This window comes from Mastigoproctus giganteus, chromosome 1 (genome assembly GCF_048544385.1).
Source record: "Mastigoproctus giganteus isolate SK-2022 chromosome 1, ASM4854438v1, whole genome shotgun sequence".
In the NCBI taxonomy this organism is placed as follows: domain Eukaryota; kingdom Metazoa; phylum Arthropoda; class Arachnida; order Uropygi; family Thelyphonidae; genus Mastigoproctus; species Mastigoproctus giganteus.
In genome coordinates this window covers 194,938,009-194,964,834 of record NC_143575.1, presented here as the reverse complement: position 1 = coordinate 194,964,834, position 26,826 = coordinate 194,938,009, and the positions used below count along the sequence as shown (strand labels likewise).

At 35.3% G+C, this 26,826-nt stretch overlaps 1 protein-coding gene across 1 annotated transcript; it reads left to right on the top strand.

Moving 5' to 3' along the window:
* Positions 1-852: 852 nt before the first annotated feature.
* LOC150091421 (uncharacterized) lies at positions 853-25,135 on the top strand. The gene is made up of 3 exons (XM_090390294.1): positions 853-1,366; positions 17,375-17,497; positions 24,320-25,135. Exons 1-3 carry the CDS (start codon positions 1,232-1,234, stop codon positions 25,133-25,135), a joined length of 1,074 nt encoding a protein of 357 aa, XP_090246420.1. The 5' UTR covers positions 853-1,231.
* Positions 25,136-26,826: the final 1,691 nt, after the last annotated feature.

Below are 26,826 nucleotides of genomic sequence, written 5' to 3'. Positions count from 1 at the left end.
TAATATGAGCTTTACTGGTGTTCTTTAAACCATTCCGTGCATTGCTTTGTGCTTCAAAATTCCATTACTCTATTTATACTTCGATACAGCCTACCATGACTATCAGAGCATAAATAGATTTGATTTTTTCCCTTTGTTTTAATAAAAAGAATGAACATTTATCTGTCTCTTTATTTCTATTCTAGCCTTAGAAAACCTATCTGTGGTAATCCCAGATGTGAAAGGTTATTGGAACTTTGTAACACCCTAATATGAATGAATAAATCTTCTCTTTACATTGCGAATGACCACACAAGATCAGAGGAGTTCACAGATACACAAATTTAGTAGTTACGCGAGAATAAACTATGGTTCTGCTTAAAAAATACTACAGCAATACATAAAATAATAATAATAAAAAAAATCCTAAACTCAGGACTGATGAGTATCCGTAAAATAAATAAATTCAATTAAAATTCACTACATACAGCGAAAAATGCTATAAAAAGGAAATTTTATTCTATATTTGATACAAAATTAATTACGTGTAAAATTGAGAATATCAGAATATCGTTAATAAATGACCTTCGGTCAAACGTTATTAGCAAAGGAATGATTAAAAACTACACTGAAAAGACTCACTTCCGTTTAACCTCGCCCTTACTCTGTATGTATGGGGTAAAGTTTATTCCAAAGAAGGTTTGAATGTGAAGGAAGAATACAGTTCTATTATTTTTACGGTTCTTAATTATTTTCTGTATAGCGCAAGCAGAGTAACAAACTCGGGATTTCCTGTCACGTAGCCTTGTAGCATGTGGTTCTGCACTATGTGCACGAGGCCAAATGATCATTGTAGTCGTTTGCCGCTATGATGGAGCAACAAAGGTTTAAGAATTACGCGACGCATATTTTACTCTTATGGTATAGAGAACTGGCTCTATGTACAGTGAAGTGTGTTAAATGAATAAAAAAGACGATATTGCAGGTGCAACGAACACCGGTAATAAATGATTACCACTGAGACTTCCTCGTGCATTTTCTGTAGTAGAATGCTTTAGATCCCTAAGATAAACGGATAATTGATATCTTATTTCAAAAAAACAACCATCCGAGAAGAGTCCTTGCAGATACTCCTGACAGGACGTTGTAGCCGGAGTGCACTGCAGAGAAGACAAAGGCTTAATTAAAAAAATAAGAAGAAAAATGAGTGCATTAATCTATTCATTAGCGGTTGGAATCTGTATTTGGTATTATGAAGGCAAGGATTGCTTTCCAGCACAACTGGTTGCAGGACGCATCTAATGACAGCTGGTTGTCTATAAAGATGACCCAAGTGCCACCGTTTCCACTAGAAACAGACAAGAAAGAACTGATGGCTGTCTTAAAGGTAGGAAGAAGCAATTTTAGATACCATATTTTAAATTTCTATATTCCATGCTTTCATTCGTCTGCTTAAAGTTATATTCGTCTGCATACGTATGTACTCCGAAATCATTATGGATAACGAAATCGTTGTTGCAGTAAATTTAAAATTCAATTTCGAAGTTCATATGTGAGTTTAATGCTGTAGAAGAAATTTCACCTCACAAAACCCCAACTGATCCGAACACACTGCAAACGTTGACTTAGAAAAAGTTCATTTTTTTTTTTTTTTAAGATATCAGGGTATTTAATTTTTATTTTTCAATACATACTGCATATGTATTGCAGGCAATAACTTTTTTTCCGAAAGGGTGAAATGTATAAAATAATCGGAGAAAAAAGGAATTCACAAGATGTAATTGATATACGGAAAAATATTTCATAAACTGACAGTCACATATATATATATATATATATATAGGTATATAATTACTAAGAGTATAATATGTACTATATAGGTACTGAAAGTGTATTTAATTAAACATAGGCATAACAGTATACCACCGGCAGTAAGGCCAAAAGAAATTATAAAGACTAAGATAGCCTGTGTTGGTCTACATTGCCATACCCTAGAAATAAACATATAATTAGCAATAATATAATATAAATATATAATAATGATTATGTAGCTAATTACTGATATACAGATACATTGAATGGAACTTTTTTCAAGGGCTAACCCCATTCAATATATCCCATCAATAATTAGCAAGGCTATCTGTTTCTGATTGTTATCTGCCTGTTTAACTAGGTCCAATTAATAAACATAAAGGCGATTTTTGCTAAACTTTCAATTTAACAGCAAACAGGCAAGGTAACAGCTAGCCCGACAGATAGCTTTGAAACGAATATACAGAATATAATACAGAAAACAGATAGCTAACCATAATTTTCATATCAGTTGTGGTGATATTATTTAATTTATATTTATGCAAAAGACACTAGTGCTGACATAAGGAGAAAGGAAGTAAGGATAACTTTCAGTACCTATATAGTACATATTATACTCTTACTATAATAATTAGATCACAGACTGATGTAATGTTCAATCTACTATTGATGGCATTAATCTGATCTGACATAACTTTTACCTCTATCCCAATTTTTCATAATACAGTATATATATATTAGGGTATGATCCAACTTAATTTTTAGGTTTGTTTATTGTGTAATTTATATTTGGGTGTAAGGCATACCAGCCATTAAGGGGCCTAACAGTGCTGACTATCAATTTGGGGTGCTAGCACAGTGGTTCCCATACTACTGAGATATACAGACCCTTTCAAAAATCGAAAAAAGTTCACGGACCCCTTCAAATATAAAAAAAAAAAAAAAGTTTGCGGACCCCTATATATAACATATGCATATGCTATATATATGATCGACCACCGTTTCGCGGACCCCCAAGAACTGGTCTACGGACCCTATTTGGGGAAACGCTGTGCTAGCAGATGCCGGTTCGCCTAATAATGCGCTCTTGGATAACCCGAGAGCCGACCGGGCTAGCCTGGTGGGTAAAGTGTCTGTCTGGCAATCCAAAGGTCGTGGGTTCGAATCCCGCCTCGGGCTTGGATCAGGGTACAAAATGCAAAAACTTTGGGAGGTGCAATATGGCCACAGAAGCCGATGCGCCAAAAACTAACAAAAAAAATAATAATAAATAAAAATAACCCGAGCACTAACTTTAATTCGTCATTCGTATACTGTTCGCTTTATGTTATGAGAGATTTTTCTGTATGTCTGATTTCTGTAATTGGTTATACGTGCAGAAAACTATAGAAACGTTATAGGCTGTATATATGGACTATCTCAGTATATATTATAGTGAAATGGGGTGGCATCCTGAAGAGATTCCGTTTCACATATATCAGCCATAAATGTAACATTATTATAAAATTATACTACACTGGATAAGATTAGTATTAGAATATATTAAGTATAAGATTATTATATTTTTGTATATATGCAACTTCTTAGTGGTACGTATATCTATATGTCCAGGGCCGTTAGAAGCACGGATGAGAAATGCGCTCTCGGATAACCCGAGCACTAACTTTAATTCTTCATTCGTATACTGTTCACTTTCCTCTAATTTTTTCTACACTCTGGGCTATTAATTTATACGAGGGCAGGGGTGCCTATTGCTATCCTATTTTCTTATCTAATTTCACCCCCTGTTAGCTAAACTGCTATATCATTGCTTGTGAACAAAAAACACAACTTTTACCCTAAATTAATATATTATACGTATATAATATGTATAAGAGCTTAGCAATATAGAATAATTTTTTAATTACCCATATGGGTCACGCTCATCGCTCTTAACATGAATATAATTAACCAACTACAAAACATTTTTCTGCGAAAACAGGTGTTTTTTTTTTTTAAATGATAAATACCAGTCACGAGCTGTGGTAAAGTCTATTGCAAAGTACACTGCACTGTTAGAACGAAAGAATAAGTAATTTCATTATACTGTACCACATGAATAAATACACATAGCGAAATGAAAAAATAATCACAAATAAAATACTGTATTAATTTGTAGACACAGTTCGGAGGATAAGTATAAGACAAACAACGATTATTGGTTTTTTTTTTTTTAAATTTACATTTGAAAAAGTGAAGGAAACTGGCAATATAGAATGAAATCGCTATTTTTTATATATATATATATATACAGTATATATAGCAGCAGGACGCAAAAGCATTCTATAAATATCATGCACAATAATAATCTAATATGCTGCTAATTTTAAGATTACGTTCACTTTCCTCTAACTAATTTCACCACTTAACTAACCGCTTAAATTTCTCAGAACTGAACAGGACTGAGTATTCGTAAAATAAATATTCAATTAAAATTGTACTGTATACAGCGAAAAACAGTGTTATAAAAAAGTAACTTTTACGGTATATTTGATTCAAAATTAATTTGTGTGCAGCGAATATTGAAATGTTAACCAAAATGAGTAATAAACCATCGGGTGTGAACAGATGCATGCATCGTTAATTAATAAGCATTGTCCAATTAATTGTCGTTGTGATGGAGGTGGGGGAGGTGGTTCAGAATTCATCAGATTTCTATAAGCGAAACACATTTTAAGATTTAAAGGTTTATTTTTAACTTTCTTAAAAGGATTTTGGAAAAACAGTTATACTTGTGTGAGGTTAAAGATCAAGATTACTTGGATAATAGGAAGACTTCTAAATTGGTCAAATGCGTTTCGATCACACTTCTATGATTTACAACAAATCGACCAATTCCTGTGAAGGCATAACCTAATAAGATATCAAGCCAAATATTTGGTTAATTTTCTCTGACATTTTTCTTTTAAATATTCTTCAAGGCGACGCGCTAAAATAAATACACAGAATCTAACCTTTTGTGGCTGTCCCCGAATATATAAAAAAAAATTTACTGATTGATTTTTATAATTTCAGTTATTTTGGTAACCATAATTTTTATTTCAGGGACGTTAGGTTAGATATTTATACGCAAGAAACGGAACTTTACCGTCAGTGTAATTTTCTGATTAAGAGGTTAAGACTCAGTGGTTTTCAACCTTTTTTTTAATAACGGCACCCCTAAGTAATTTATTTTGTTTTGCGGCGCCCCTACTCAATTTTCTGCCTGTTAGATCCGATTTTCTCTGTATATATATGATATTTATTACAATAATATAATTATAAAAATTACATTTCATAATACAAATTATATATATAGAGTATATAATAATTTTATTCTTTATATAGAGGTACTAAGTAAATATCAATTATAGATCACCACAAAATTAAAAAGATACTGTACACCTTTTTATTATGAAATAAACATATAAATTAAAAATAATAATAAGTGTAAGTATCTTAAACCCAAATTACGTGGCACCCCTGGAATGCTGTTGCGGCATCCCTATTGAAAACCACTGGGTTAAGTCATTGAAGCTGTTTGTAGATCATGGGCGGCGGCAGGCCCTTTTGCAAGGTGGTGCATGTGGGAATACATTTTTTGTTCACCAAATTTTCGAATATATGCAATATCTTAATTAAGTCAAGTTAAATTAAGAAAATAATTGATGGCAATGAAGATTTTATCAACGCAACTATATTAAAATTCGCGTAGAAGATTGCAATTTTAATTTAAAGATAATGACGAAGATTAACGGGCTCTAATTCTGTTTTGTAAGAGTTATTTTGTTCTTATTTTGATAAATTATTTAAATTAATATTTTATGGGGTTTTTTGTAGAATTTATATTGTTTAAAAAAATTAATGAAAATATTAAAAAATTGTGTATTATTTCGAAATCCAAAGCTGTGCACTTTCACCATGCTGCCGGTGCCCATGTTGCAGATAAAAATTTTATTACCGATTGTTTCTGTCGCATGGCGGCTTATTAATCAGTATATATTCATATATGTATCTATACAGTAAACTCAGCCACCTCAATCTCCGAGAGTGCCGGATTTTAAAGAATTTACTGTATAATAATTATAGTGTGTGTGTGTGTGTGTGTGTGTGTGTGTGTGTGTGTGTGTGTGTGTGTAGGCTATCCCCAGCCAAACTATAAACAGCCTTGCCGTGTGTTTATGAAGCTACGGTACCCGGCAAAGCCAATAAGCGCAGTGACTGCCGCTTATTGATCAATAAGAATGGTTCTGGATTATTTTTTCAATGCTCATTTTAATATTTCCTTTTGTTTTCACCATTTGCAGCTGTTCTGCAATTCGCTCCTGCATGTTAACATTAATTAGGTTTTACTGTTTGACTTATGCTAAAGAACTGACTCAGTCGACATGGATAGTACATATTACGATAGACTGTTTTAGTTTTATTTATTAATGAAAACCCAAAAAAAGAGAGATATTAGAACGTATAGTCAGGGGTGGGCCGTACCGAGGGTGCATAGGGTGCACTACACCCGGGAGCCAACGTTCAAGGGGCGCCTGAAAACCTGAAACTTACATACAATCCCAGGGCTCACATCTGGTGAGTATGGAATTGGCACACCCAAGGTCCTGAGCTGGATATCATTATTCTTCTCTTTGTGATTCCCTTCTACTTCTCTCTCTCTCTCTCTCTCTCTCTCTCTCTCAGGGTAATTCAGAAAAATATTTTGCCTGATGCAGCAAAAGCCTCAAGCTTCCTTGCACCATAGGGCTAATAATAATAATAATAATAATATGAAAAAAATTTTAAAGGGGGCGCCAGATTTCAGTTACCACCCAGGCTCCAAATTGCGATTGGCACCCAGGCGGCACATACCCTAGGAACGCCCCTGCGTATAGTACTTAGTACCCTGTATGGGTTGAAAGTTAAGAAAGTGAAAGAAGATATTTGTTGACATTAGACTTGAACGTCTGTAGATTGTAATTTTCAAGAGATACGTATGAAGGAAGGTTGTTCCAGAAAACAGAAGTTGAACGAATAAATGCGGAAGAAGAAAAGTTAGTTCTGTGAGTTTGAATTTGGGCGTAAAACAATGTTGATTGATTGTGGTACATGTTCGGACTGCCTTGGAAGAGAGAGGGAGGAATTATAGACGTCAATTCAGAAGAACAGTGCCCATGGAAGTCTCGTTAGAGAAGGCGTGCAGCAGAAACAGAACTTCTATGACACAGAGAATGGAGGGTCTCTGTTAGAGATAAGTCCTAACCGCCCTCTTTTGAATGGAATTTAGTAGCCTGAGAGAGGTTTTAGGGGCACCACCCAGATGTGGGAACATATTTCATGGATAGAGCGGATTTTCGATTTGTAGAGGGTGAACAGCTGTTTGGAAGAAAAGTAACGCTGAGAGCGAAAGAGGAAACCCATTTTTTTTTTTTTTAGATTCAGAGAAAGCAATATTTGTAATGTGCTTATGCCAAGAGAGCATTATTAGAGGCATATGATGCAAGAAAGCAAGCTTATGCAGCATCAGCCGAATAAAAAAAAAAAAAAAAAAACCTTCCACTTCACCCCTCCGTTCGTTCGAAATACCTGTCCAGCTGAGCCTTAAATTTATTTAGGCTATCAAACTTCCACACCAAGGAATGGAAGTGTGTTTCACCAACCAACTACCCTCTGGCTAAAGGCAAATTTCGGCACATCTATCCTACATCTGTCTTTCCTCAATTTGAATTTATGCCCTCTCACGTGATTATTCTGAGCAAGAGGAAGAATCCCATCAGCATTGAGCATGCTCAAACCATTCAAGACTTTATACACCTCTATCAGATCACCTCGCCGGTGCCTAGTATCCAGGCACTGTAATTTGCAAAACTTAAGCCTTTCTTCGTAAGAGCAACCCTTTGTTCCATTCACTAATCTTGTTGCCCTTCTCTGTACTCGTTCCAACAGCTCTACATCCTTCTTGAAATGAGGCCTCCAGACCTGTATACAGTACTCAAGGTGTGGCCTGACAATTGCGTTATACAAGGGAATAATCACCTCCTTATCCCTACTAGCAAAATTCCTGTATATCATTGACAAGACACCATGAGCTACTCTTGCAGCCCGTCTGCACTGCTCAGAGAACTTCTATATAATATCGGTGTTTAGATACACCATAGACACTCTTAAAAAAACTACAAAGTAGTTGTTGTGGGCATCATTTGCTCTTTCTCATATTGTGCTCTGCCTTCACGACGAGTTGCCATCTGCCTGCACAATTACCCCTAGACAGAAGCGGATTAAGGTCGGTTAAGGCCCCGGGCGCAGAAGAAAATATTGGGCCCCTTAAAAAAAACAGAGAGAGACAAGGAAAATAAAAATATATGTTAACCATTTTTTTAAATAAATAAAAAATATTATGTACTATTAATGTTTTATTTCCAATAAAATTTGAATATAATACCGTATATGTATTATATTATATTCGCGTCTTTTTTTAATTTGACTTTTTTCAGCCCCTGATAGATGTTGTTTCATTTTCTAGCTATCATTGGTAGCCTACCAATGAAAAGAAAAATATAAAATTTAATAATCTGAATGATTAGAATACTAGAGAAGAGATTTTTCGTTATAGTGCAATAAATTAATGATTAATTAAAATTCAAAAATTATTCATAAACTACGAAAATCCGGGCGCTGATGTAACGACAGGAATTAATTTTATCTTAATATAATTTCAACAACAATATACGCGTATTTGCGTATATCGTAAGTCTGCACTGCAGGAGAACCTTTGTAAGTACAAAGCAGCAAATACGATTCTATTGCTCCGATGAGCGGTAGGGCAGCCGCGTGTGGCTTATGCAGCATAGTAATGAAATAATGAAAATAAGCGAATATAAACATACTATCAGGTTTTACCGCCGATTGTAAACTTGTACGTAATTAAAATTGCACATATGAAACCAAACTTGGTGTCATTAGAAAAAAAGTGTAAAGTTGGGGTTTTGCGGGGCCCTTCTGAAGGCGGGGCCCGGTGCGCCCGCCGTTAAATCCGTCTCTGCCCCCAGGTCCTTTTCATTCTCTACCACTGTCAGTGTAGTACCACAGAGTTGATACGTTACTCTAGGGTTGCTGTTTCCCATATGTAGTACTTTACATTTGTTAATGTTAAACTTCATTTGCCACCTCTCAGCCCATCTGCTCAACTTTTCCAGATCCTGTTGCAGCAGCATAGCGTCAGTAGAGTCCTTAACAACCCTGCCAACCTTTGTATTGTCTGCAAACTTAGACGTTAAGCCTGATATACCATCATCAATATTATTTATAAATACAGAAAACAATAATAGACCCAACACTGAACCCTGAGGGACTCCACTAATAACATTATTCCATGATGAGCAGTGTCCATTGATTACAACTCTCTGTGTTCTCCCCCTCAACCACCCCTTTATCCATAGCAGCAATTTGCCTCCAATGCCACACTGCTCCAATTTGTGCAGCAGTCTTCCATGTGCAACAGTATCAAAAGCCTTTCTAAGATCCAAGTATATAATATCCAAGTTATTCCCTGCATCCAGTTCTTTTGTGACTGCATCATAGTATCCAATCAAATTGGTCAGGCAAGGCTTTCCCTTAACAAAACCATGCTGTGTTCGAGCTATAACTGAAGTCTTGTCTAGATGATCCTGCAGTGCTTCTTTAACCAGTGCCTCCATTAATTTTCCTGGAACAGAAGTTAAACTCACAGTTCTATAATTACTTGTGTCAGCCTTGGATCCTCCTTTGTGAATTGGGGTCACATTTGCCCATCTCCAGTCTATGGGTACCTCCCCTGAGTCCAAGGAAGCTCTCATAATTATGGCTAATGGTTTGCTTACTTCCTTTGCTGCCTCCTTTAATACAACTGGATAGATCCCATCCACCCCAGGTGCCTTTCTTGTGTTTATCTTCAACAATTTCTCCTCCACTTTACTCTCAGTTATTACAAGATTATCTAGCTTACTGCCAGAGTTGAATGCACCTTACCAAAGCAGGGCTTAGGATCAAATCAAGTCCCAAATCAGTATGTTTCTTGACGATGGGAATAGGGGAATTGCATAGTGTTGGCTGAATATAGGAAGGCGTTTTCTTTAATGAGAATGTCATAAATTCAGACTTTTCTGGATTTATTTTTAGTCCAAACTGGTTGAGGTAGTTAGCAAATTCCAGGAGTATATTGTTAATTGATGCTGTTATCATGAGAAGATCATCATGTAAAGAAATCAGTGTGAGGAGTTTCATATCATCAGCATAACATAGAGTATCATGCCTGGACTGAACAAGCTCTTGTAAACAAGAGCCCAGATAAGACACCACCCAGTAGCGTAGCTACCCTTTTTCGGGCTCGGAGGCAAAGAACATGTTTGGGCCCCTACTTAATTAATGAAAATTGCAAAAACAGGAAACAGCCAAAGACGCCGAACCTCTAAAGGGCCGGAGGCAATTGCCTTGCCTGCCTACATGGTAGTTACGTCACTGACACCACCCTGTGGCAAGCCTGAAGAGACACATCGCTCGTATGTTTGGCCTTGGACAGTAAGCCGGATTATTCTATTTTGAAGGAGTGAAGTGAGGAACTGTAGAGTGTCTCCCTTGATTTGATAATGATCTGAAATTAGCTTCAGCATTACAGAAACGTTTACTGAGTCGAAAGCTGCTTCGAGGTCTACATAGGTGACTGCAAACTCGCTTTTCATTGAGATTCAAATGCAGAGAGGATAGAGCTGGTGGTGGCTAAGAGATTAGTCACAGTGGATCTATGAGGAAGAGAGTAGTGGATTTGATGAGGCTGATGTGGAAGAAGTTGTTTAGTTAGAATGGGGAGAAGTACCTTCTCTAAGGAAGTGTAGTAATAATATGTAACCATATAGTAATAATAATAATATGCACGTAAAAATGAACAGCGCTGCCTACTGATGCAACAATGCAGCCACTCACATACAGTATTCTAAAAAAAAATCATTATTAGGCAGGAGCAAAGATGGACAAATTCACCCTTTTTACAATCATATTCCCTTCCAGGCATTTTAAATAAATTTGATACTGTCCGACTTTTTACCTCTTCCAAACTGTATATAAATTTCCTTTGAAATACATCACTATCAATCATATGTCTTCCTTTTTCCTAATGATGCCCTCCTCTTTTCCCCAATTTCACTTCCGATATCTACCTTTTAAACCACTAATGTCTGGTAACACCTCCTAGGACAGGGGTGGCTAACCCCTAGAGCACGCATGCCACTTCAGGAATGTGCAACCTTTACCAGTGGCATGCTTTCAGATTTGGAAAAAATAATGCTAAGGCTATACAACTTATAATAAACATACAGCTTAACATTTAAATTCCACTTTTGTCAGAAATTATGATCCAAATTTTAAAATTGCGATTGGAAATATGTTTCCCATCAAGGAAAGCCAGAATCAAGGCAGAAGTAGCTACATGGTTCTATGTGATATAAGCAGACTGTGGAACTGTTTCCAAAGCACAGACTACCTCTTGGAGATTTGACCAAAGCCATCCTATCCTCATGTCGTCATCTTCATGCAAAATGACTGTTACCTACCCGTAACTGTGAAATGCAAGAGATCCCACAGCATGGCCCCTTCTTCAGAGCTGGGTGGATTTAAAGGAGGACTGTTACCAGTCATACTGTACATTGAAGGATTTGTGAGCCAGCTGTCTAAGTTACATTAAATTGCATACAAAAAAAGAGCACATTTGAAACGACACTAATAACATGTTTACTGGACCAGGAGGAATAGGGCCATGATACTCTTCATTGATGAGGCCAGATACAGTCTTCAAGTGGATTCTCAATTCACTTTCCTTTGGACAGAGCATCAAACCATATTAGATACTTCCAATGTCATGAAGGACACATTTTCATGTGGTGTTTAAACGGCTTGGGCTGGAATCACTATCAGTGAACACATGCATGCTGCCAGTTACTTTATTAAGACCATGGAGGCTTGGGCTATATGCAACAATCTATAAAAAAATATACAGGGTGTATTTAAATTGGTGTCAAATATTCTAGGGGCGTATTCCCATCGACTAAACATTAAAAAAAGTTCATATAAACATGGGTCTAGAAATGCTGAGTTTCTTCCCCACACGCCTCGATACTTCAAGTCATGTAGACACGATACTAATAGAGATTCCACCACTCAGTGGAAAAGATATCTGTAACGGGTAGTAGTGTTTTGTTTTGCTTTTGCTTTGTTGTTTACAAACGTTAGTTGGTTGTGGAAGATACTGCAGATTACTTCAGATTAAAGAAATAGTAAAGAAAATGTATTCGGTAAGTGAAATGGCAGAGATGCACTACACTTATGGTCTTGCAGATGGGAATGCATTAAGAGCACGTGAACTTTATTCAGAAAGGTACCCTGACAGGCATTTACCTTGTCCAAGATAGGCGCCTCCGTAGCCAGGTGGGAAGGAGCAGCAGTGCATAAGCACACGCTTCTTGATTAGACCGGGGTTCGAGCCCGTCACCACCAAATATGGAGGATGTGGAAAGGTCAGGGAATGACCACCGCATATCCCGGAGCAATATGGCCTTAGTTGCTAATGCTCCTAAAAACCAAATAACAAACAAACAAACAAACCTTGTCCAAGAACATTTACACGAATCATTTGAGAGAAGATTTTTTGACACTGGAAGACCAAGAGAGGTACGAAATGCTGACCTTGAGGAACGAGTTCTTCGTAATGTGGATGAAAATCCATCAGATAGTACAAGAAGAATTGCAGTAAGGGAAGGAGTTAGTCATACGAATATTTGGAATATTCTTCATGAAAGCCTTCTTTTCCCTTATCACCTTCAATGGGTGCAAGGACTTACTGAGGCAGACTTTCTGCCACGAAGAACATTGTGCCAATGCATTCAACAAAAGTGTGTTGTGGTCCTGAATTTCTTGTCATTTATCTTGTTCACTGACGAGGCTGGTTTTATACATGATGGGGTCTTAAACTACCATAACATCACATCTGGAGTGATGACAACCCTCATGCAGCACGACAGGACAAACATCAACATATGTTCAGTCTAAACATTTGTGGTGGAATCATGCATGATCATTTGATAGGCCCCTATTTTTTATCTCCGCATCTGACAGGAGACATTTATTTGCAGTTTCTTGAAAATGAATTGCCCCATTTAATGGACAATGTACCTCTGGATGTCACCCGACATATGTGATTCATACACGATGGCATCCCGGCTCACTTTAGTCGGAGAGTTCATCAGAATTTGGATGAGCATTTTCCTCAAAGATGGATTTGCTTGCGGGGGATCCATTGAATGGCCTGCTCAATCACTAGATTTGAACCTAATGGATTTCTATCTCTGGGGACATTTAAAGTCCATTGTTTACGCAACTCCTGTGCCTGATGTTTACGTTTTAAGAGAGTATATCGTAAATGGATGTGAGCATATACGTAACACTCCAGGTGTATTCAACAGAGTATGACAAAGCATGGAATTCAGACGCAGAGGATGCATCGAAGCAGGAGGAAACCATTTTGAACAAAAATGTTCTGTCTTTTGTTTGCTTTGTTTGTTTCTGTTAAACTGTCTTGTTTAATTGCATTACTTATTCTGTTGGATTGCTTATTAATTGTTTGATATTGTTAAACAATAAAATTCCTCCTATCTCAGAAGCTAAGTGTTTCTAGACCCATGTTTATATGAACTTTTTTTAATGTTTGGTTGATGGGAATATGCCCCTAGAATATTTGACACCAATTTAAATACACCCTGTATAGATTGAGAGGTCACATGGTAGGTGATGTGTGCAGGGAACCCTATAAAGTTATATGACAGACTAGTATCCAAAACAGTTAACTGGAAATGGAGAACAGACAGTTCTTGTGAACTTCCAAACAGGCATGATTGTTGGTGCACACTTAACAGCTGCTACAGCAGAGATGGGTTGGTCCCTGGATTTCTTAAAGGAAAGACCAAAGTAGTGTTTGGGAAATTATTAAACTTTAATCGTCATGTAGGAGTGAAAAACATTCACAATATTTTTATCATAAGGGGGATGGGCTATTAGCTCCTACTTGGGACCCCTCTACTTGAGAAGATAGGGCAGCTGTAATTGTTGAGCATTCAGAAACTAGTGTCATTCAGGGGTTTAATGAATGGAAAAATTCCCAGAAAACATCTATGAAGAGACACAACTGTGACTGATAATCTGCTCAACATCTGGAGCAGATTATCAATGTAATTGTTGACAAAGGATAAAACAATTAATGTAGGAACACTGTATAAGAATTTTACAAAGAATGCTCTGTGAGTAGGAGACTTTCATGGAATCACTGATCTCAGACAACAGCAGGAAATACAGCTGTGTTGGTGCCAGGAACACAAAGGGTGGATGCAGAACTGCAGGCAAGTTGTGGTCTGATGAGTCCCGATTTACACTTTTCAGCACCAGTAGAAGAATGCATGGCACCTCCGTAGCCAGGTGGGCAAGAGCAGCAGTGTGTAGTACACGCTTCTTGATTAGACCAGGGTTCGAGCCCGTGATCACCAAATACGGAGGATGTGGAAAGGTCAGGGAATGACCACCGCATATCCCTGGAGCAATATGGTCTTAGTTACTAATGCTCCTAAAAACCAAACAAACAAACAGAAGGATGCATATATGTTGGAAATGACACGAGAGGCTGGAATCATACTGTTGTGCATTGACAGTTTTCTTTTTTTTTTTTTTGTTATTTGGTTTTTAGGAGCATTAGCAACTAAGGCCATATTGCTCTGGGATATGCGGTGGTCATTCCCTGACCTTTCTGCATCCTCTGTATTTGGTGGTGATGGGCTTGAACCCCGGTCTAATCAAGAAGCATGTGCAATGCACTGCTGCTCCTTCCCACCTGGCTAGCATTGACAGTACATGCTACCGAAGTAAGTGTAATGGTGCGGGCTATGTTTTTGTGGTATACCCTTGGTCTGCTGTTCCCACTGGAGGACACTGTGAATTCCAGAACGTATCTGAACATTGTTGCAGATCAGGTATCCAGGGCTGGTGCTATCATTAGGCCAACTAGGCAGTTGCCTAGGGTACAGACCTCAGAGAGGCGCAGTACTGACCTCAGCTATACTTCCCTTGGAGTTTTGAGGGCGACTTCATGATTTGCCTAGAGCACCAGTCACTGGTGGCTAATCTAGCATCACTCCTGCAGGTATCCCCAGCAATGTTGCATGTTTTTGCCAAATAAAAGAAAAGTACTCTCAAAATGAAAATGCAACCTTCCATCATGCCATGTGTGAAAGAGTAGTTGAGGAAGATTTCAAGCATCTGTCCTAGCCATCCTGAGCTCTGGATATCAATCCCATACAGCATCTGTGGAATGTGTTGTTTAGCCTTAATCTAATAAAAAAAAAATTTATTAGATTAATTAATTTCTTTCTTTTTTCCTTAACTTTTGAGCAACAGTGTAGTTATATAGTTATATATCTGCAAAAATAAATCTTAAATAATGAAAATAAATTTAATTTATTTACCAGCAATAATTAAGACAATTTCCTTTGATAATTGTGCCTTTTTATTCTCCTGGTTGTCACGACTTTTTTTTTTTTACCTAAAATTGCCTGCTGAGACTATTATGTCAATACTTTTTTCAGCTATGAACATTCAAAGAATGCAAATCTGTTCTTTTCAATCTGTTTATCATTGTAAACAGATTGAAAAGTTGTAACAGAATATCCTCAGAACTTACTGACACATTTTTCAGTCTCTCCTGGTGAAACTAAATAAGGTTAAATGTAAATTCCCAAAAATATAATATAATTTTCTTCATGGTATTCCATCTTTAAGAAACCACAATACCTCATTGAACAAAACTAAAGCACACAGAATTTTGATAATCTCTAAACCATGCCAGCTGGGTTGAGGGGCTGTGAAGACTTCAGCAGTGAAGTGATTATTAGGATGAAACAAGGCAATAAGTACTTCAATAAATCATGGACCAGAACTCTTCTTTTTCTTCTCTCTCTTCTCTAGGCGTTAAGGCATTCCAAGGCAGCATCTTTTTTTTTTTTCATAACATTTGCATTTAATGGATTGTTGCATAATGGTGTGCTGGTATCAACTGAAGGAAACATACAGTGACTTTTCATTGGTGCTTTTGAAAATCCATTGTACTGTGAAAAAAAAAAAAAAAATGAAAATTGCTTTTTATGTCACTTCATATTTTTTTACTAGACTGTCAACAGCGCACTAGCCTTTGTAAAGTCAATGACATTCATCCATGGATATGTAGCTTTGCTGATTAATTAAAGCAGGGCTGGCTAAAGCTATGGGTGATCACTGAAGGCACTGTTTTCAGAAGGATTATTTCACAGTGGTAACACTGTTTTAATTCCTGGCTTTATACAATTTTTTTCAATCTAGATAAGTTTTTTCCTAAAGTTATATATATCTAATCAAAACATTAGTCTCAGAACACAATATCAAAATTTTTAGGTATTGCTATTGATTTCGACTGTCAAAACTGTTTGAAAGCAATATCCTGTCAGTAAATATTTCACTTTCACAAGTAAAAAAAAAATTGGATGCTGGATGACAGTCCAAGAATTAAAGTACAGAGGAGGCCAGTATGGACAAACTATTCAGTTTTCTACCTGTAGCACTGCAGTCCTACTTCTCTTTATATAGTGTTTTCTTCCACATTTCATTTGCAATGAAATATTAAATTGGATTTATGACTGTAATCTTCTAATATATATAATCTTCTGGATTCTAACTCTAACCTTCCATGATGTCTTACAGTTTTAACTTCCCTTTTTTCAAAGACATTGGTGTGGACTCTTTCAGGCCTAAATTCTGAACTTTGAATTTGTGTGTGTGTGTGGGGGGGGGAATACAGTCTGAAAAAAAGTATATTTAGAACCAGTAGAGGGGGACTAAAACAATACTCTTTTCCATCCGATTAGCAGACCATGGGTGATTGCTGGAGGGGTGGGGATGGCTGTTGCACCCTGCCTGTAGTTGGCATCTGTGTTTTCAGATTAACAGAGAACACAATATGTGATGCTATGCCTATTTTTGAAGGTTTAAGCCACTAATTAGTGGCATGAAAAGTGTCATCTGTGTCTACAAATATACAAAATCATACATGCATGTGTTTGTATGTTTGTTTTTTAAATGTCCTTCTCATTCAGAATTTATCATACTTTGTTATGGAGTCCATTTTAAAAAAAAAACATTCATAATAACCATAATAAAATAATTAATAACTATGATTATAAATGAATTAAACTTGGTCTTTAACTCAGGATCATTCCTCACAAAGTGTATATAAAAGTCACTGACAATTATAATTGTATTTGTATAGATAAATGGAATGAAACTGTTTCACAAGAATAATGCAGATTATTGTGCTTTGTTTATTTGTTCTGTGATCACACAGTTGAAATTATCGGTAGAGAATAAGCAAATTACTATATAAGGTACTTAGTTTTCTTTCAGTTGGCTTGAAGCTCTGTTAGGCCAAAAAAAAGGATTCCATTATACAAGGTGTTATTATAAATTTATTTTCTTCAAACAGGAATTTCTTTTGCTGTATTTGGTGGCAGTTGCTTTCACATCAGCAGACTGGTGGTATAAATCTGTACCTGCTAACACTTGGGATTGGGCTTCTGGTACAAGTGAATTAAGCCACAAGCAAGATGTAAGTATAAATGTGAAGAATGAAGTGATACAGGGGAGCTATAAAAATTTACATTTTTATAGCTCCCCTATAGATATCTGTAGCTTTCCCTTTGTTTTCAGTTTTCATGAAAGATAGAATTCATTACGGGATATTGTATTCCAAGAACAGATTCAGCAAAGAGTTGGTATGACAGTATATTATGACTATTATTTAACATGCTTGTTCATATTAATATCTCTAAACTTAAGACTTTGTTTGTGCTACATAGAAGAAATGTAGTTTTCAGGTTCCTGTAGTAGTCAAAGGAAAGATTTGTCAATAATTATTAACAGAATTTGCTATTTGGAGGCTTAAAAGCTTATCTGTTTTAATGTTACATGCCTTTGAGTACTGAAGTAATCTGAAAGAGGAGCATGAAGAAATCACTGGGAGAAGAGAAACACTATCTCTACAAAAGAGCTAACTTAAGTTAAATTTTCAAACCGCCCAGAGTAGATTGTGTAACATTTCAAACTGTAGTAAAACCTTGCTAATTTGGACTAAGGGAAAAAGGGGTAGTAGTCTGAAGTATAGAATATAATAATATATATTTTCAAGTGCACAAAACAAGAAATTCATTCATAATCCTGCAACACATATTAATATAGATGGCATCAGGACACAAATATGTTGAAAAGAAAAAGAAAATGTTTAAATAAATTTTAAAAACAAAACTGGATAGACATTTAAAATTTAAATAATTAATGTTAAATGTTAATAACTATGAATTTAATCAAATTGTATTTTGCCACAATTGTATTGTCTTCTTTGAAGAAAATTGGAAATTTTCTAAAGGTTATTTTTCATTTTAAATTTTCTATCCCATTGCCAGTTCATAATTGTTCGTCATTTCTCATGGACCATAAAAATATTTTTCAAATTCCTCAATCAGAATTAGAAAATTTAATAAGCGTGATCCATAGGCTACATGAGGGCTATGGTACTGGAAAATAAGAAAAGGTACTTGCTAAAGTTAAGCTAACAGGTCTGTAATTATCACATCACCCCTTGAAAAGTGGGGATACATTTGCACATCTCCAGTCCATAGGGATCTCCCCTGAATCCAAACATGCTCTCATAGTTATAGTTAAGGGTTTGCTTACCTCCTTTAATATAATTGGATAGATTCCATCCACCTTGATGTCCCTTTTTTAATTAATCTTGAACAATTTCTCTTCCACTTCCCCCTCAGTTATCAGGAAATCAATTAGTTTCCTGTTATATTTTGATGAACTTCTGGAATTCCCCTCAATAAAGAACTCCTTGTGTGAATGTAGATGCAAAATACCAGTTTGTCAGCAACTGAGCGGGAACAACAACAGTTAAATATCATCATCATGTGGGCCAATGTAATTCAACCCCTTCTTTCTTCTATTATTAGCCATATGATGCAAGGAAGCCTGAGGCTTATGCTGCACCAGCCAAAAAAAATTTCCTGAGTTACCCTGAGAGAGAGAGAGAGAGAGAGAAATCACCAAGAAAGAGAAGGTTGATGATATCCAGCTGAGGACCCTGGGTTTGTCAAGCCCATCTCACCAGATGTGAGCCCCCTGGGGTTAAATTGTTAATATAAGTAAAGAAGTTTTTGCTGCATAGAAACTGTCATCATTGCTTAATAAAATTTCATCAAAAGGGTGTTCAGGTGCATTATTTTACATTAAAAATGTCTTCAGAATGGTGTTATTTCTTTTACAGTGTGAAACCATTCTAAAAGAAACAGTTTAGAACTGTACCATTAAATTCTCATTTCAGAAAAATTTCCTAAATTGAGGAAATTTCTGGTTTTGTGTAATTTAATTTTTCTTCACGTTTCATTTTATCCTACAAATAGGAACAGAATTTCCTCTTTGCATTATCCTACAAATAGAAACAGCATTTCAAATGCTGTTGCTGTTTTCTCTTCTATCACCATATGATATCCAGCTCTATATTAAGATGGGGGAATGCAAGGAATTAGCTACATCCTTGCATTCCCCATGTTTAATATCCTCTTTACCACTCAAAGATGAAAAATGTTAAAATATGTTGCAGAAAACATTTTGAGAGTCTTCATTTGATTCCATGTAAAACAATAAAATCATTATTATCATTTAGAATTTTTTTCATGGACTTATTATTGTTCTCTGCTTTAACTTCTGCTTTAACTTTTGTAGTCCAATTGTAAATAGCACTTATTATAATTTTTAATATTGGCAATTGTCTTTTCTTCTTTTGTGCCCTACTCACTTTCATATTCATTAAAGAAAAGCTAAACTCCCTTCAATAGTTTCATTTGATGTAAACATTTATGGCTGAGTATGATTCCTTATCCATTGGCTGCATGAGGGATGTGGTACCAGGAGCTAAGAAAAGGAACTTGCTGTTGCCATCATTGCTTAATAAAATTTCATCAAAAAGGTGTGCAGATGCATTATTTTACAATAAAATGGCTTAACATTTTTTCTTCTGAATGATTTTACTTTTTTTACAGTGTGAAACTATTCTGAAAAAAAAAAAAAAAAAAGTTTAGAATTGTATTATTAAATTTGTATCATTCAGGGGTATGTATCATTCATTCTCTAGTCCTGTGGGCTAGAGATGTGCAAATGTATTTCCAAATCATAAAGAGGTATCGAAGGGTGACATGAATAAATACAGACCAGTTAGCTTAGTTTGTATTCCAGGGAAAATAATGGCATCACTGGTTTAAAGAAGTAATGCAGGTTACTGCTATGGATAAAGGGATGGTTGAATTAGAGAAGACAGAGAGTGGCTATCAATATAGACAGGAGTGCAGTTATACTTCAGTCACAGTATGGATTTGTTAATTAAGGAGAGATCTTGTCTGGCCAATTTGATTCGATGCTATGATGCAGTGACAAAGGAACCAGATGCAAAAAATAATTTTGATATCATATACAGTACAGCAGACTCTCGATTAACTGGGAAGCGAATTAACCGGGGCACTTCAAGACTCCAAATTAAAAAAAAAAAAAAAAAAAAAAAAAAATCAACCAGAAATCAAAAAATTCAAGTAATAACTAGAATAGATATAAACAGATATTTTGCAAGTCGTAAATAAGCGACAAGCGGTAATATAAATCGTCATTGGGAAATTTGTGTACCTATTATCTTGCAATCCCTGCAGTCTTAACACCCGCCGCTCAAAAAAAAAAAAAAAAAAAAAAAAAGAGACCAAATGTTTAGTTTGTTTTAGTGCGTCGCGTCGATTTTGTTGTGTTCCGTTGCAGCGCAAAAGGAAATTTTGTTTCGTTATTTATGTCAGGGATGTCAGAATTTTTTTTTTTTTTTTTTTTGTTTAGAAATCGCGAAAATGATGGGTAAACGCAAAAGAGTTGCGTTTTCAGTTAAACAAAAACTTGAAATTATTCAAAAGTTTGAAAACGGTGCATCTGTTAAATCTCTAAGGAACCATTATAATGTTGGTGACCAAATCATACCCAACATCGTAAAAAATAAAGAGAAGCTATTAGATTTAAAATCAACATCGCAAAAAATAAAGGGAAGCATCGTATTGGACACGCGAGTAGTGCGTGGTAAGTTTTTTTCGTTTTTTATCTATTGCCATATTTTTTAACATTTTTCGATACAGTAAGTCCCCGAGTTACGCAACTACGGATTTACGTAAATTTTTTCACTCAATTTTTTTTTTTTTTTTTTTTAGGATTGTAAAATTTAAAACAAACAAAAATAATAAACAAATAAAATAAACAATCAATAACGACGATCACGGCACGCGCAAATTGCACAAGTGAGATACGGAGTAACAAGCAAAAAAAAAAAAAATAGGAAGAAGAGAAGATTCTTACAATTTTTTTTAATGACTGAAGATTTCAGTGAAGGGGAACACATTTCACCATAATAACGTAAAAACCCACACAATTCCAGCTATCGGTATTATCGCAAATGCAATAAGATCGAGTTTACTTCCCATTTATAATTAGATGCACGAACAGAAAAGCCCAGTAACCCGGAAGAAGTTCTTTTCAGAAAAGTTCATTTTGACCGTTAATATGGTGCCTACTAAGAGAATAAGTGATAGCGGTACTAGTAAATCTACGAACAAAAGGAAAGCCATCGATTTGGATCAGAAAATTAAACTAATAAGGATGTATGAAAATGAGCCAAACATTAAAAAGTATCGCGCGGAATTCAGATTTTTCAATAATAATATAGTAGCAATATGTTATTAGCCATTCCGGAGTTACGTAAAACTCGACGAAGTAAGAAGTCCTGGAACGTATCTCTTACGTATGTCGGGGACTTTTGTATTAACCGGGAAATCGATTATCCGGGATTTGTTTTTTACCATCTATTCCGGAAAATCGAGAGGCTACTGTACTTGGATTTCAAAAAAGCTTTTGATATTGTTGCAAAAAAAAAAAAAAAAACTGTTGCAGAAATTGGAGCAGTGTGGCATTAAGGGAAAGTTACTGCTATGGATAAAGGGATAGTTGAATTAGAGAAGATAGAGAGTGGCTATCAATTGTTTGGAGGATGGGCTTCATACATTCCACACCAGTAGCTTTTAAGTGACAGTATAATTTTATAATATAAACAAAATATCCTTAGGGACTTTAGGTCTACCCCCATGGGGTATTTTCATCATGTTCCTGTGGGTGCTTGGATGTGCATGGAGCACTTTCATAACTTTGGTATAGTGGTGTTTAATGGCATTGTAGCTGTCATTTTCTGTTTTTTTTTTCTTTCAATCCTAGTAAACTGCAGTTTGAATTTCAGCAATCCCTGGTATTTCCCAGGTTTAAGTTAAAATTTTCTGTCATTAAGATATTAAAAAAGTTAAACAGTAGTCTAAAGTTAATATAAAATAATGATAATGTAAAAAGTGTGGGTGGAAATTTTTAGTATTAAGCCGAGAATGGGGGTGTTGATAGCCAGCACACACCCAGGGGTAAATAACCTCACTGAATCAGCCTGCCTTTCCCTGTGTTGGGGGGGGGAGAGCTCAAACTCAAATTCTCAGCCCTCCTCTATGACATCAGAATCAGGGCAGCTGACTCTCTCCTCATGATGCTCCTGGCTGGGGATATCTCAGGAAATGGGACATCCATTTTACCCCAACTAACTATCCTGGTTTCCTGCACTAATTAACCACAAGCAACTTTTCACAATGGGAATATTATATATACCTGCTTCTGGTTACAGTAAAAGATTATTACTTAATTGTAGGGGCATAATGAAATAGAATAAAAATCAACATAAAAATAAAGTAAAATACATGACATTTGAAGGTTGCTTTTTTGACTGCTATAAACAGTGATGGCCACAGGCCCCATAGAATCTTTGAAAGTGTTGACATTATGTCTTGGATTCAGTATAGCTGCTGGAAGACATACATAGTGGAAGGCAAAACAAAGATGAGCTGGCTGAGATGTTTGAAATGAAGTAGATGTTGCAGAAAAGTTGGGTTCTGTTGTTTTTCTGAGTTCAGCTAGATTTATTTTGTGCATTTTGAAGTGTATCTGTTCTATGAATTCAATTTAAGGTATTAATAGCCAAGGATTAAAATAGATCCCTTTTCTTGTTCAGAACATGGTTATTGAAGTCTTGGATTAAGTGGTGCACTTTGAATTTTCTTCTGTTTTTGTAGAGGACTGATAAGAAAGCATGTGGTTTTCAAACTGGTAACCTTATTTAACATGTTTTGGTGGTGCCCCCAATTGTAACACACATATGTTGGCATGGGGCCTGAAAGGCTGGCCTATTTGTTTTTTATTTAAAAAGCATTTGGTTTTCAAAAATTCTGCTTGTAGTATACCAATGTTTGGCCATTTCCTACTGAATTGCAGAACTTATTAAATGTAATTATTTATTTATTTTTAATAAATAAAGCAAAAAATTTAAATTTAAAAATTTGGATCTTCAGAGTTATAACATAGCTAATGCTATATTGGCTGCAGAAAAATTGTAAAAAGTTGTAGGACTACCTTAACTTTCATATGTTTTTGTGGCCAGCAGGATCTAAACTGCTTAGTCAATGCAATCATGTTAATGCTTACAGGAGAACAACGTTTGCCTTTGAAACATGTTGCCCTGGTATTGTACTGCTTTCAAAAAGATGGCCTTCCCAAAAGGTTAACTGGCCATTTGTTTGAAAGATGAAACACCACTGTGACAGATTGTTTCAGGACTAACTGGTCTCTCATTAGATAACAAATGGTCTCTAATGACAATACTCTGACAAAACAGTGGTAAAGAAGTTGTTCAATGTGAACTGCCATGCAGTATATGAAAGCAGAGGTTCAAAGTTAATAATATAGCTAATGCTATATGGCCTCAGAAATCATAAGAAGTCTGCAGGAATACCTTGTCTTTTCATATATTTTTGCAGGCAGCAAGATTTAAACTGCTTTGTTAATGCCATGGGCTTAATACTTATTACAGAATAAACTTTGCCTTTGTAATGAGTTATCCTGTTATTGCATTATTTCAAACAGGTGGCCTTGCATAAAGGTTAATTATTGGCCATTTGTTTAAAAAGGTGAGATGCCTGTTTCAGAACCAACTGGTCCCTCAAGTTGCAAGTGTTCTGAAGGGACAATACTCTGACAAAACAGTTAAAACACTATAAACATGAAATATAACATAATTATAAGCTGCAGAATGCAATAACAAAAAAGACGCTTAGGATCCAAAAATATCTTCCATTAGGATAGGAAGGTTAATTGGTACACAATTTATTAGCAATAAAAAAATGAACTTTTTTGTTTTTGTATAGTTACTTTATCACATAAGAATTTTTCTTTAATGCTTAGTATACAATTTGATTTTAACAAAAAGGGTCATGGAGGATATAGGTTTCATCATGCAGTTAAAGATGTAAATGGTCTTCAATACAGAAAGGAAAGTCGAGATGCACATGGACAAGTTATAGGTTCATATGGACTGCTTGAGGATGATGGACGTCGACGAACAGTTCATTATGTTGCTGACAAAGATGGATTTCGTGCCAAGATAAGAACTAATGAACCTGGCACATTAAATCTTAATCCTGCTTCTGTAGACATTGTAAAATTCAAATTTGTTCCTATGCATATTAAAAGGCCTCAGCTGACCTCCTCCTTTCCTTCTGCTACCTCTGCTGCCACCACCACCACCACCACTTCTACTCTTTATCCAGACATAACAGAAATTACCACAGTATTAACCAATGATATGTTAAAAACAAACAGTACTGCAACTTCTAATATTGCAGGCAAACAAAGTGATGGCAGTTTCTCTCAAACAGGAGATCAATTAGACAAACCTTCACAAACACAAACTGGAGCATATTATTTTCCAGTATTTCAGGATAAAGTAAAGGTGAAAAAAATAAGAAAATCAAAACAAAATCACCATTACATTAGATATAGTGGCAGTCACAACCGTAAACAAAAAGCTCAGTCTCAAGTTAAATCAAGTTTTGGAACAAGAACTGCACTTTCTGCTCTACCCACTAAATATGATGCCTCAACCCAGTGGTACACTTTCCCAGACAATTTTAAACCATCATGGTATGATATTCCAGATTTGTATTCTCCTCAAGGTCCTTATAAATCCTTGAATTCTGGTTCGGGAAGGAATATAATTGATTATACATATTATATTAAGCATTAAGCATGTGATTTAAACTAAAAGTATTTTGGTTTAAAAAATTCTTATTAATGCACCCAGGGACAAATAACCTCACTGGTATATTTCAGATAAATCCATCATAAGAGAAAAGTTGAAATTATTTTAATATATACATTATGGACTGCTATAGATAACATAATCCTTAATGCAAGTACATCACATTTGTGATACTTCAAAAAAAAATAATAAAAATTGCCCACTTATGCATATTAAAATCTTTAAAGTGGTGGTAGTGGAGGGGGAGGGTTATGCCACTCAAAATTTTTCTTCTCTAAAGTTTCTCTCATTCCATTATACTTTTCAAACTGTCATGTTATATTAATAACCTTACAGAATTATAAATCTATTTCTTATGGAAAGTTTAATAAATAAAATTTATTTAAATTATTGATAAAATATTGCTCAGAGAAGGAATGTAAGGATTATTATTAATAACATCATTAATAGCATAAAAAATTACAAAAATTGTGCACAGTAGAAAAAGAAAGTTCATTAGGGTAGCTTATTTGTAAAAGGCAAAATCTATAATGATTAATAGATAATTTGTCAAAATAATTCTCAGTTTATTCATACTGTTGTTTGCAATTATACGTTTGTTGAACATTTTAATTGTAATACTACTAGTTGATGAAATTGTTAAATACAGTACTGGAACAGATTGTCTACCAGAATAATAATCAAAATTCACAATGTTTATTATTTGCAGTTAGATTTTTATAGGATGTTTTTTATATGGTATTCATTCTATTATGGCCATGAATATTAAAAGTTGTTTTGTTAGTATTATGGCTGTATCTATAATACAATAAGATGAATGGTTAAATGCATGTATGCTAAAAATAGAAAGATTCATTCCAGGAAAGATATGGTGCAGGTTTTTGTGGGGAGGGGAAGAGAGGTATTAATTCATTTTCATGAAAAAAAAAAAAAAATGCTGTCAGATATATTATATTTTGCAACCTTTCCCTCTCGGATGGAAATACTATTCAAAAATGAACAGTGCACAAATAAAATGTTTAACTTTTGAGAAGGAATGATTTCTCCAATTAGTTGAAATTGCATTTTTCATTCTTTTCCTGCCACATTAAATCTTCTCCCTTTCTTCTTCTCCCACTCTTATCAAATGCTTGTATTTCTCTTTTGTATTATTCTATTATAAGTTTGTGAAGTCCTTTGATAAAATCATGGATAAAGTAAGTCAAGCAAATTATTTTATTTCATTATCAAACATTATCAGAAATAATTCCATTTACTCAGGTTAAAAAAAAAAAAAGGTGCCAAATGGGCAGGTAATTTAGGATACAACCAACTATTTTATCCTTTTTTAATCCTTCAATTCAAGATAATAGAAGAATTTTGCAATTTAGTACTGTGTATATGTGATCTCTGATGTTTAATTTCTGCTTTGAAATAAGAATATAGTAGACCACTTTCTGCAAGTTTTGTGGATGGCAATCTTGGAGTTACCTGCTGTGTTTTAATCTTTCTGTATCACAGCTGGCAATTACATAAGTTTTCAATTTCCCCATAACTGAGATAATAAGAATTAAAGTGAAGGATTTATATCCATTTCAAATCCAGTGAGTATGCAGATAAAATATACTTTGAAAAAGGCTACATTTCTTTCTGTCAGGTTGCAATGATATCACTACAAGTTAATAATAACATTGCAC